The 13651-nt window shown below is 36.8% G+C and overlaps 1 protein-coding gene and 1 pseudogene across 2 annotated transcripts; both read right to left on the bottom strand.

Moving 5' to 3' along the window:
• Window positions 1-832: 832 nt before the first annotated feature.
• LOC120428113 (zinc metalloproteinase nas-14-like) lies at window positions 833-2652 on the bottom strand. Of its 2 annotated transcripts, XM_039593096.2 has the most exons (6): window positions 2520-2652; window positions 2273-2461; window positions 1900-2217; window positions 1697-1839; window positions 1502-1615; window positions 833-1438 (listed from the first exon to the last, which is right to left on the bottom strand). In XM_039593096.2, exons 1-6 carry the CDS (start codon window positions 2650-2652, stop codon window positions 944-946), a joined length of 1392 nt encoding a protein of 463 aa, XP_039449030.1. In that variant the 3' UTR covers window positions 833-943. The 2 variants fall into 2 exon arrangements, with proteins under 2 accessions (XP_039449030.1, XP_052566395.1); XM_052710435.1 differs by lacking the exons at window positions 1502-1615; window positions 1697-1839 and having other exon boundaries at window positions 1900-2153; window positions 2273-2289; window positions 2343-2461.
• A 6238-nt stretch (window positions 2653-8890) lies between these two features.
• LOC120428114 (zinc metalloproteinase nas-4-like) lies at window positions 8891-11169 on the bottom strand (annotated as a pseudogene).
• Between the last annotated feature and the right edge of the window lie 2482 nt (window positions 11170-13651).

Genomic DNA, 13651 nt, shown 5'->3' with positions numbered 1-13651 from the left:
CCAATTCAAAAATTCTAAAATTCTAAAATTTAAAAAAAAAATGTAGAATGTTAAAATTCTAAATTTTATATTTAAAATTCTAAAATTTTAAAATTTTAAAATTCTTAGTTTTTATCCTACTGCTAACTAAATTCCATTTTCATTTGTTTGAACTTATGAACATATGAATAACAATAGCTTATAGGATTTTTTCAAAAAAAAAAAAAAAATCTAGAAATTTCTAGCAAATTTAATCATGGCAATTTCTAAGTAATGTGAAATTATGAAAATAATATGAAGACACCCACATATTACAAAATTAGCTTAATCTAAACAGACTAATTATATAAAAACAGAAATCAGAATGTTTGGTTATGGCTTTATGTGGATTGATCTTCAAAAACATGTTAGAACACGTCAAAATTCGTTCCACTCCAAACACGAACAAAAGACTGCGTCGAATTCGTGTAAGTGCATGAGATGTTAGAAAGCTCCCTAGACCAGAACAGGTCAAAAGTAGATGGCGTCACGAAACCATGTTTTGTTGGCAAGCAGCACGAAACAGGAAAGCTTTTTCAGACATAAGATTCAGTTCGCGATTTCGTGAACAATGTGCACGATATCATGTTTTTTTCTCCTTGATATCATGAACAAGTTCACGATTTCATGAACAGCGAAAGTACGCGATTACATGCACATTTGTTCATGAATTTCAGAACGGTTTTTTCTCCGTGTGGGAGATCAAATAAGTGCTAAGTAAATGTTTGTCAAGTGCTTTCTACGGGCTTACAATGCTCGTCTTGAGGTCACCAAAAAAAAAAGTTTCTTATATTAAAGAAAGCACATTCGAATCTTCTATTCATAAACTCGTTAGACATTTATTGAACTTTTATGCAAACTATTTGGAAAATTTAACAGACACCTCAATATAAACCTAAGTAAACAGCTGTGAACTACACCCGTTCTATCCTTGGCGTGAATATAACGCCAACAGTTTTCGCAAAAGTTCCAAAAGTCGTTGCAGTAATGTACCACCTCCGGGAGCTTTCGTCGTTGTCGTTGGCGCTTTTGTGGCAGTTGTCGTGGTCGTTGTTGGAGCTTTCGTAGTAGTTGTTGTGGTCGTAGGAGCTTTCGTCGTTGTCGTGGTAGCAGCCGTAGTAGTCGTCGTAGGAGCTTTCGTCGTTGTCGTGGTCGTTGTTGGAGCCTTCGTCGTTGTCGTAGTAGTCGTGGTAGTCGTCGTGGGAGCTTTCGTCGTTGTTGTGGTAGCAGCAGTAGTAGTGGTAGTGGGAGCTTTCGTAGTTGTTGTGGTTGTAGTGGTAGTCGTTGTAGGAGCCTTCGTCGTTGTTGTGGTAGCAGCGGTGGTAGTTGTGGTTGTTGTTGGAGCTTTCGTCGTTGTCGTGGTAGCAGCGGTTGTAGTTGTGGTTGTAGTGGGAGCTTTCGTTGTTGTTGTTGTTGGTGCCTTTGGAACAAATAGTAATTTAATAATTGATTAAATTTTGTAATTTGTTACAACAAAACCTACCGCCGTTGTTGTAGTAGGAAGTGTTGTCCCATTGCAGTACGTATAGTTAATTGCCAGTACATCTGGTGGTGTCAGCTCAACTTCGTTGCCAAAATCTTCTGCGGCCCAAGGTTTCTGTCACAGTGCAAATAAATAAACATATATTGCTGGAGTAGAGCTAGGATTCACAGGTTATAATTTGATGACTGTACTTACCAGATTGTTCATCACTGGTCTGCTGTAGCTGACGGCTCCACCCCATTTGGAGTAGTGCATAACGCTTCCGTAGTAGTATGGAATTCCGTACAACTCAACCTGTGCAGGAGCCATTTTACCAAAATTGGAATTGAAGAAATCAGCTGCAATAAAGACCTTTTGTTAGTAACATTCAAGCATGGTTGAAGCTTATTCCTTCTTACTTGTTTGATATTCCGGTGCAAGTGCTCCCATGTCGATGCTGACCCAATCGTCACGATCCGGGCGAGAAAACTCGTGCTTGAAACCAAGAGCGTGCATCAGCTCATGAGCAACGGTTCCCGTAGTCATGCAGCTGGGAACCTGTAGATTCACCTGATTGTAGCTGTTGTTCAAACTACGTCCTACGTAGGACCAACATCCGGTACCGCTGTTGCCAATGGTGACAAAAGTGCTCTCCGTAGTATAAGGCACAAACCTAACACACGTTCTTTCAGCATACTGAGTCATTGCCTGCTGAATGATGCTGACTTGGGCAGTAGCTAAAAGGAAAACATTTTCTTCACTTGACCATACACTCAAACTTTATCAACTTACTGAAATTTCCCGTTATCCTATAAGGAACAATAGCGTTTGGCCATCTGAGATTCGGGTTGTTAGTACTAACCAGAGCATTCTGATCAGTTTCCGGCTTCAACATGATATCCATCTGATAGTAAACCCCAATTCCAAGTTCGAAGGGATGGGTCTTGTTCACACCACGCTTGTAGTTCCGGTGACGATCGCCTTTAAAGAAAAACGTTGAAAAAACTCAAATGTAACAATTGACTTTGATAGTACTCACCCACAATCTTTTGAGGTCTGGTGGCATAGTAGGTTGACCCCCGCCGTCCCTTGATCGGGATGCGATAATCGCGGTAGGACAAACATCCCACGACAGCACAAGCCAGCACAATTAGCACACCTAAACCGTTCATCTTCCCGTTCACGTCTGATGGCTGGTATGCGGAAACGAGCTCTTTTATAGCGAAAATGACACACAATCAATTGATTGATAACCGGATAAGTGTTATACTTCATCGAAAATTTAAGATTAAAACTTTGATGGCTTGCTAATATTATCAAATTTTGTGAACAGAGAATCAAATACAAACTAGTATTCTTTTAAAATGATGATTCGGACAGAGCATTCAACAAACTGATACAAAGGAAAAAGCCCATAAACTGGATTTCCAAAAGCATATTTCACTAATAGTACCCACAAATCCTTAAACTAAAAAAATGCATTTAAGGTTAAGCAAATTTACTTTGCATAACATAAAGATCCACCAAAAGTTCACATTGCATCTGTCCGCTACCTCTTTCTTCCCCTACGGGAAAGCTCTTCGCCGAAAAAATAAATAATCTTTTGTCTTTAACTTCTCACACATTTTTTGCATGTCATGGCAGATGGTAAAACAATAACGTACTGTTTGTTATTTCAACCAAATAATAAACGTTGTTTGTCGTACGATAATAAAAAACTTCATATCAATTAAAAAAAAAGTATGAATTTTGTTCAAATAAAAATAATTTCGGCATGCATTTTTTTTTGTTTTCCGAACTAAGCATACAATACCCTATTTACTGAACTGAAAATGGGATTCACCGTTGAAGTTTATTGAACTATTTTTCTTTTCTGTAAGGACAATTGTCCACTGGGGGGGGGAGTTTCCACGTAATTTATGGATGGTCCCTTGATTGAGTTTGTTGAAATTGAGTTTGTTGAAATGATAATAAGCTAGTGAACAAGCACAATTCTTTATGATTATTATTTATTTTATTTTTTTTTCACTAACCGGGTTGTTCTAGTAGTGAAAATCAGCAAATGATTGAATATTCCGTCTTTGTTATGTAATTTTACCAGAATAATGTGTAAAAAGTTAATTGCAATAGAAACTAAAGTCACATTTAAAAAAAAAAATCAAATTATTCACTCTACAGCATTGCTTGGCGTTCTCGATTACGAGATTCCTACTCGAAACTAAGTGTCCGAAGGCTTGATTGTTTAGTCAATTGCAAACCTCTTTTTACACCTAAGCTTCCATCCACCCCGGGATTCAAACTGACGACCTTTGGAGTGTGAGTCCAACTGCATACCAACGACTCCACCGAGGCAGGACCCAGGGAGACGACTCACATTTATGTTTATAAAAAAAAACGTCTAAGTCTGAGATCCTTGTACGAAATTCAAATGTGTCGAAAGTTGCAAGAAGATCCAGAAATTACTAATAATTATCAGGAAGAACTCGGATCTTCTCGTACCCTTGGTCAAATTTGTAGGGAATTGAATTTTCAACAAGAATCTCAGACTTGAACAAATTAGGACGAGACCTACGCCACCTGCTACCAAAATCCTGAAACGGTGTTTTTCCCCATGGATACATTTTCGCGATTTTTTCCACATGTACTTCAACGATCGGCTGAAAGTTGGCACAGTTACTTATTTCTGCCTAAAAAATTAGACCAGGAAAAAAAATCATCAGCCTATGGAATTCTTTGAAAGAAATTTTCAACCAAACATAATAAAAACTATTTATTTAACCTTATACCAAATACTTCAAAAGCAATTCGAGATATTTCAACCGTACATTGCGTCAAAAATTTAACAGCAGTTGAATCAGTTTTTTATGAATGGATTCATTTATAAATTCTTTCCTTGTTTAAAAAAAACATCGCACAGTTCTTCAAATTACTGAACTTTGTGTTGCCTAGCTAAAGGAGTAATTCTGCAAGACAGCTATATTGAAGGTATTTGTAAAGAAAAAAAATAAAGCTTTGTATGCGAAAGATCACATAGTTATGAAAATCAAGATCCTTTTGTCAATAATTTTAAAATCGACACTGTCGTGCAAACTTGTCGCACGTCGCTTTTTGACGTTCCGAGAAAAACGCGTTTTAATGTTTGACCTTGAATAAACAAAAACGAGAGCACGCAATGTAAACAATAACAAACACGTTTTGTGCAGTTGACGGTTATTTGCATCGCCCTGAAGTTTGGTTGAAGTTAAATGCTGGAGTACAGAGTTATAATTACAAATGTTACGGTAGTTGAGCTCGTTCCTGTTTCAAATGTGTTCTGACCTGAAATCTCTCTGGCCAATTGTCGCACTTACATCAATTTTCAGGCTGTGTCAAGATAGCTCGACAAGACTGAAACTTTTTCTACATGAAAAGTGACAAAAATGAACGGAGTTTTTTACGTTTTTATTGAATATCTCAGGATTGAAATCGAATTTTGGGGATCTGTGAAGGTCAAAATGAGACTCATTGTAACTACACAAAATGGTGTTCTTAACCCCTTCCCGCCCAGAGCAAAAACGATATTTTTTACGTTTTTCACCATTACTCGTAACTGGATCGGCCGAATTAGATGAAATTTTAATGGTTATAAGTTAACATTCTATATAAACCACCTACATTAGTTTACCAGGTTGAAAAATGGTTGGTTGCAGAGAAATTTAGTTTTGAAAACAAAAATTAGTGGTCTCTGGAGTAACCATGGGCGATAGAGGGTTAACTCAGCTTGGTCCAAAATGCACGTACGACAAGTTAGCACAACAGCGACGAAATGATAGTAGTCATGCTGCAAATTTGTTGAATGCAATTAGACACTAAACAGAGATCAATTTTTTTCAAACAGGAAATATACAAAAACGCAGCACTACGTTTACAAAACAATTGTCAGTCGAAAAACTTAGACTTTATAGGTTTAGACTTTATAAATAATACCGTAAACTGGGGTGACTTTGATAGGATTTCAATTTGTTTTTGAAATATTTTCCAACAGGTAAGGTTTTTCTCAAGATTATTATTTTTAAAACATGTATTGGGGTAGGCCACACAAAGTCCATGCACTATTTTGGAAAAAAAAGTTTTTTCAATAGTGTTTAGAAAAATAGTTACGTTAAAAATTCTTAGTTTAAATTCCGGGGTGACTTTGATAGTCATAGTTTTTCTTGTTAAAATCATATTTAAAGTGTTCAAACTTTATTTGTACGTTAAATGTACCATCACTAAAGTAGCTGATATACTTTTTTTTAAATCAATGTTTATATTTAGTTAACTAAGTTTATAAGCTTTTTATCAAAATACTAATAAATTTTACATAAAATTGTTGAAAAGAAGGAATTTTGCCTGAAATTTTTAAAACTGGTTTTGTTTATAAAATTATCGATTTATATTGCATTTTAAACTGAATACAAAGCATGAATCACAAGTTTTCACATTTTACATGAAATTTGTTCAACTGAAATTGCCTATAAATTTGGAGATTTTTTTTAATTGTGTTTCAAGGACACATAATTTTTATTATTTATAAACTTATTTAACATTCTCCTAGTGGAAAATTGTCCAAAAAACCCGAAAATGCATTCCGTTTTCCGATTTAAAATCATGTTCATTGAGAAAATCATGACACTTTGAGAAGTTTTAAATAATGACTTTCATCAACATATTCTTAATTATAGTTATCTAACATTTTAAACATTTCAAAATTTTTTGCAAAGTTCTTCTTGAGTTACTTTGAACACTTCTCTACCACGGTCAGTATGATTCTGAACCATTCCGTACGTATTTTAATTGTACTCTTCATTTTGCGGAAAATCGCAAACCTATCAAAGTCACCCCGTTTTACGGTACTTTAAAATATACTATCGGGAACCGTGGTGTACACCCAAAGGAAAAATATATCACAAAATTTGCAACAGTGGATTTGAAGTTGGTGGTTCAATTCCTTAAGGTTTTTCTGTGAAATACAATCAAAAAGCCGTCGGTAATGTCGATAATTGTCGATAACGGGCAAAAATGTCATAGCCTTATATCACAAAAAATGCATGAGGACAGTTTTCATGCAGTTTCTGATATAATTTCATGCCACCATGCATCACAATCATGCGACCGCCGTTTAGGTGTAGGGGTAAGCGTGGTTGCCTCTCACCCAGTCGGAATGGGTTCGATCCCAGACGGTCCCGGTGGCATTTTTCGAGACAAGGTTTGTCTGACCACGCCTTCCGTCGGACAGAGAAGTAAATGTTGGCCCCGATCTAATCTAGATGGTTAGGTCGTTAGCTCAATCCAAGTGAAGGAGTCGTCTCCCTGGGTCTTGCCTCGGTGGAGTCGCTGGTAGGCAGTTGGACTAAGAATCCAAAGGTCGTCAGTTCGAATCCCGGGGTGGATGGAAGCTTAGGTGTAAAAAGGGGGTTGCAATTGCCTCAACAATCAAACCTTCGGACACCTAGTTTCAAGTAGGAATCTCGCAATCGAGAACGCCAAGGCAATGCTGTAGGGCGAATAATTTGATTTGATTTTAAAAATATACTGCCGGTAAAAAATTTATTTGTGAAAATGTAAATTTAAGAAAAACTCGAGTGGTTATTATCATATAAGTAGAATCAATGTCCAATGTGCAGCAGGCTGAGCAAATTTGTCTTACTCAAAATTTATGCATAACATAATTGGGATTGAAATACGAACATTGGCCACAATTAAACTTTATTGTTAAACGATGTTTTTGATCGCAAAAATTACAGATTTGATCAAATCGAGTTCTGCAAAGTTCTAGGATCATCTAGACATCCTAACAAATCACGTTCCAGTGTTAAATCAAATTAAACTCCATCCAAATCGTGCCGTTGTGACAGCCACGATCACGTCGATGAGTTTTGTATAAGAACATGTTGTAGAGGCAAAATTAAATAAATTGAAGCAAGTAATATTTTTTAGTATCTTCACTATTTACGCTAATCCGTAATTTTCAAAATAACACAAAACAAAAGTTGACTGAGTTCGTTTGAGATCGAACTTTATTTGATTCGACATCTCCATCGTAATGAGTAGGGGAAGGTGGGGCAAGACGACCATATGGGGCAAGAGGAACAATCGCTCGTACGGCCGTAATTTTTACAATTTTGATTATTTCCAGTATGAGGAATTGTTGCTAGCAATGCAATTAGCTGAGTCAACTACCACATAATCGCCAAAACGACGTAAACGCCACGGAGCATAAGATTTAATGAAGTTTTTTTCAAAACCTTTGTTTTCTTATAATATTTGGAAAGTACAAAATAAGGCATAGGATTCGTTTTATGGCAATTTTTTTCAAAATGCAATTTTTCCTATATCAGTAGTGTCCCTACCAATGACTTGCACCTATTACAAAGTATGATTTAATTTTTGGTTATTTTTGTTGAGACCTTTAAAAAAATCTTGTTCAGGTGGGGCAAGTGTACCATATAGATTTTTAGTATGGAAAAAAATACGAATTGCTGCAACAACATATTTTATTGGGAAAGAAATACTTAAAAGTACTTAAAAACTGATGAATAATTGTTAACAAAAAATTTCCAAACAAAATATAGTGATATCATGAAAATTTACTATTTATCATCTAAGTAATATTTTTTTTTGTAAAAACGATAAAATTTTTAGTAAAATATTATTTTTTAATCTAAAAATGAAAGAAACGTTTCAAATACATTGTAATCTGATGTATCTAAGTGATAACAGTTCAATTGTTAGCAAATTAGCATGTTGTTTCATGCATTGTTCCTCTTGCCCCAACGGGTAGTTCGTCTTGCCCCACTAGTTGAGTAGAACGCATAAAAAACCAAAAATTTTAAAATCAGTTTTTACAGTCAAAAACTGGATTTTTTTAAAATTTGTTCTATCAAAGTCTTAGTCAAGACCTGGAATAAGATGATTATAAAAAAAATCCGACAAATTTTTCACGTTTTTAATGGGTTATAACGAGCATTTCCTTAGCTTGTTACACTTGCCCCACTTTCCCCTACCCAGTACATTTTGCAGGAGACGCACGGTGCTTCATGATCAATTAATGTAGCGAATTCTAACATTTTTTTTTTTTTCGAAAAATCATATCTCACAAACCTGTTAATTTGATCTGTGTGTGTATTCAGCTATATTTTTAAAATGTTTTAGTATTGTCCATTAAAAGTCTAACTAAACACCTTTCTCTTGAAACGTGGCGTGCTAAAATTGTTACAACCGTTCCAGGATTTTTAACCTCCTTATTTCGGATCGGACCACCTCAATCGCCAAACGAAGAAATTCGGTCGTAATAATTTTTACCAAGAAACTTCCATGCTAAATTTAGTCATGTAATCGTAATGTGTAATTTTCCACTACATCTCATACAAATCAAAATAGATCGAAACATTTGTTAGCAAAAGTCTTTATTTACATCTAGTCAGCCATTATCCTAGGACTCGTTTTACATGTAGATCAAACAGACGCCATTGAAGGACAGCACGCAGAAACGAGACCGTTTCGTAGTTGTCTGCAAAAAAAGAAGAGAAGAAGTAACATCAGCCATGTTGACAAACATTTCAACAACACTTTAGCTTAAACTAACCCTTGGTGCAATGGTTGTAGCAGCCTTAGTTGTAGTAGGAGGAGCTTTCGTCGTCGTCGCTGCAGCCTGTGTTGTCGTCGCTGGAGCTTTCGTAGTCGTAGTCGTAGTAGGTGGTTTCTGGGTTGGACTATCGTATTAGTAGTTTATAATTGTTCACTATCGTGCTTTATAGTCGGTTGGCAGATTTAAAAGCTTTGTGTTTTGTTTTTTTATCCTAGAACTCGTTTTCTTCGAAAAAAAATGAGTATATGAGGCAAAAACAATCTTAAACGTTCAACAAGCTCATATTTGTCAAAGATTCTCAATTCATACTAAAGAATCTAAAAATTGAAGGAACCCAAAATAATTTTAAGTTGGTGTCCACACTCTTAGAGCATGGAGCAACATACACTAGAAATACTTCAGAATCACAGGAATTATTTAGTTGTTGATTTTGAATGTTTTTTCTCCATAGCTTGTATGGAAGCCTAGGTTGCTTAGTAGACGCAACAGCACTTATTTTCCATGCAAACTTTGGAGAAATTAAAAAAAATTCTCTTATAAATCCGAATATATAAAAAGAATACTTACCGTTGTCGTTGTGGTGGCAGCTTGGGTTGTAGTAGAAGCCTATTTAAATGATGAATTGAATAATAAATGATGCACAATAACAATCAAGGTTTACAATTTAATGTTCTTTACTTACCGCCGTTGTAGTCGTTGTTGTTGTCGTTGGGGCTTTCGTTGTGGTTGTTGTAGGGGCCTTCAGAGAAATGAAACAATATTCAATTAACAGATGAACTTATGTTAGGCCCATTGGGTATATTTTTAATTTTGGGTTATATAACCTATAAGGCCTGACAGGATTAATCGCTTTGATGTCCCTATCAATTCTAACAAAAACTTACCGCCGTCGTGGTTGTTGTGGTGGTTGTCGTAGTAGTGGTAGTCGTGGTACCATTGCAGTACATGTAGTTGATTGCCAATATATCCGGAGCTGTTAGCGTTATGTCGTTGCCGAAGTCTCCGGTCCACGGTTTCTAAAAGATGTTTTTTTAAAAAAGCTCAGAATGTTCCAACCTTTCGAATGATTTAAATCAACTTACCAAATTGTTCATCACTGGTCTGCTGTAGCTGGCGGCTCCTCCCCACTTGGAGTAGTGCATCACGCTACCGTAGTAGTACGGAATTCCGTACAGCTCAGCCTGGGCGTAAGACATTTTGGCAAAATTGGCATCGTAGAACGCAGCTGAAACAAACAAAACTGGTTTTGAACAACCCCCATCACGGTCAAGCCTTAATCAACTCCTACTTGTTTGATACTGGGTCAGCAGGGCTCCCGTATCGATGGAAACCCAATCGTCACGATCCGGCCGGGTGAACTCGTGGTAAAACCCAATGGCGTGCATCAGCTCGTGGGCGACAGTTCCCGTTGTCATGCAGCTGGGATTCTGCAGGTTCACGTGGTTGTACGTGTTGTCCAAGCTACGGCCCACGTACGACCAACATCCGGTATCACTGTTGTCAATGGTGATAAAATTAGCCTGCGTCGTTCTGGGGATGAATCGCACACACGTGTTGTCGGTGTACTGTTGCATTGCTTGTAAAATGATAGTTTTCTCGGCGGCAGCTAAAAACAAAAACATTAGAATCTTAAAACAATTCAAAATTACAAAAACATTTAAGAACTTACTGAAGGTTCCCGTAATGATATACGGAACGACCGCTCCTGGCCATCGGACATTCGGATCGCTGCCCAGTGGAATGGCGTTCGCCGCGACCGATGGTTTCAGCATGATGTCACTCTGGTAGTAAAAACCTATTCCGAGCTCGAACGGATGCGTTTTGTTCACACCACGTTTGTAGTTCCGGTGACGATCGCCTGAAAAAGGGAAAATCTCTAATCCTTGCCATCTTACCACTAGTCGTATTTTGTAGTACTTACCGACAGCCTTGTGGGGCGTGGTGGCAAAGTAAGTCGTATTTCGCTTGCCCTTAATCGGGATGCGAAAGTCACGATGGCCCAGACATCCCACCGCCGCAGCAGCCAGCACCAGCAAAACACCTAAACCGTTCATCTTCTCAGCCTGGTTTGATAGTCGGTGCGCAAAAATGGGACACTTTTATAGCGAATCCGATTACAATCGAACGTATTATCAAAAAATTTAAACGGTAGCACCGATACAGGTATGGGTGATTCGCAAGAAGTTTAGCCTTGCTGTTTTTCATCGTTATTTTTTTTTTATTGATTTAAATTTGAGTGAAAACTAGCGTCACCAAAATTAAAGAAACTTGATAATTACAGATATTATAACCATAGCAATATAACGTTCTCCAGCGGAGACTCATGGTAATTAGTTGTCCAAAAAAACGAAACTATTGGCACTACGCCCCCGGGGCATGGCCTTCCTCTAACGTGGGATTTCTGCTCCAGCGCCTCTGACGAGACAGGAGAAACCGGGACCGACGTTTTACTTCACCATCCGATAGAAGCTCAGTGGATAAGGCGGGAATCGAACCCGCGTCTCATAGCATCATCGGGATCGGCAGCCGAAGCCGCTACCCCTGCGCCACGAGACCCACAAGCAATTAGTCCAAGCAATTAGTAAATCAAAGAAAAAATGCATATTGAATTTCTAAAATTCGGCTTTGTTTGTTTTTCACTACTTAATCATCTCATCAAAATATTAGAGTAATTATCTTCCAAGAATAATAGCAAAGAAAATTTACATCGGGGTTCAAATCCCGGCTTGGACCAACACAACTGGTGATCTTTTCCCTTCTGGATTCGAATGCTTAGTAAAGAGAGGGTACTGTATCATCACAAGCTGGACCTTATTACGACACCCTACGGAAGGCGACCTATGGAATGTTAACATTAAACATAACATGGTAAGTTAGGAACGCTGAACGCTGATCACGAGCGTCGAGAATAGGTCGAAAAGCTCAGTGTTACAAAAATGGGTAAATTTCCCCTGTGCGGATCATTCTATGCCAAGACACACGAAATCGAAAAAAGTTACGAAGGGGTGGAACATTCAAAAATATACGTGATTTCAATAATGATGATTTGGAAATTTTGTGTCAAAGGGACTTTTAAGTAAAATTGAACGCCCGATTTGATGGTGTACTCAAGATTATTTAAAAAAAAAATAAGTTTAAGGTTTAAAACCATTTTACGGTAGGCCTCGTGGCGCAGTGGTTAGCGGCTTCGGCTGCCGATCCCTGTCATCCTCCTGGCCTTCTATCGAATGGGGAAGTAAAACGTCGGTCCATTTGCGTAAAAGGGTGGATAATTTAATGTACTTTTCGAGTCTGAAATAACTCAGAAGGGTAATTTTGTCATTACAACATTTTCTTTTAAATTTCGTGTTTTTGTCACTTTCAGAGATAATTTTCTAGAGTGTAGAACAGATAATTACAAACAAAAATAATGGATTTGGTTGTAACCATCATGAGAACGTACATATTTTTATGTAATTGTCTACTTTACTACTTTGTAGAACATTGTTGCACTCTAAAAAATAACCCTGCATGGTAAGAAAAAATCGAGATTTTATTTTATTCATTTTTTTAGGAATTTCGAGTACAAAAAATGAAAAGGGGTCGTACCGCACCCACGACACGAGGGGTCAGGGAAACTTTTTCCGATTTTATAAGAGTTGGCAGAAAATAACCCACATAGGGTAAATATACCCAAGCTCAGTGTTAGCTTTTCGACCTATTCTCGTCACTTTTGCAGTTTGCAACATTTACGAGTTGCTTGCTCACTTTCCTCTTCTTTAAAATTCATGTGGCAAACAAACAAGTTGTTTCCAAAACGTAAATGAATCAGTACGCAAAAATAAAATGCTCATTAAAATCATGATATTTTTGCCTGAATTAAAAAAATAGTTCAAATTTTTTATTTGGCTCTTCATATTTCTCTCTCCTTCTCAAATGAACACAAAAAATGATTGAATGATGTATTTCAAGAATAATTAAAATATATTTTAACTGCAAATCGGTAAAAAAATTGTTATCATCGAAAATGATTTAAATTAAAATTTAATCAGAAGCGATATTTAAAAAAATAGCTAAATAAAATATGTAAACTCGAATAACACATTAAAATTCTTTTATTTCGAAACGTTTGAAAACAGAATGTGACGTAAATCTAAATTTTTAGCAAATTTGACTAACCTAGTTAAAAAAACATTCAGGTCAATCAACCGTTCCCTCTTTCCTCCCATGACAATTTCCGCAGTTGTTCTAGACATTATCTTCAAAAACAGCGAACATCACCGCTTTTCACAATTCATCGTCTTCAAAACATTTCATTTTACGCAATTCTTTCTTTTTCTGTGAACGAAATTAACTGTTTCAGGTTGTTTGTTTTGTCTACTGCCTGCATATGGGTGTGACAGCTGCAATTAATAATAGGAGCAATTATGTTTGCTTTCCTTTGTCAAATATCGCATTCGAGTACTGATATATTTTTGCATTTTTTGTTTGTCGTTCTGCATTGAAAGCATTAACATTTATTTCTAAACATTTAACCTTCAAACTCGATTATCCGAAGGCTCGAATATCTGAAGTTTCGATTA

Source organism: Culex pipiens, chromosome 3 (genome assembly GCF_016801865.2).
Source record: "Culex pipiens pallens isolate TS chromosome 3, TS_CPP_V2, whole genome shotgun sequence".
In the NCBI taxonomy this organism is placed as follows: domain Eukaryota; kingdom Metazoa; phylum Arthropoda; class Insecta; order Diptera; family Culicidae; genus Culex; species Culex pipiens.
The sequence above is the reverse complement of the archived record's forward strand: the minus strand, read 5'-3'. Positions and strand labels throughout refer to the sequence as shown.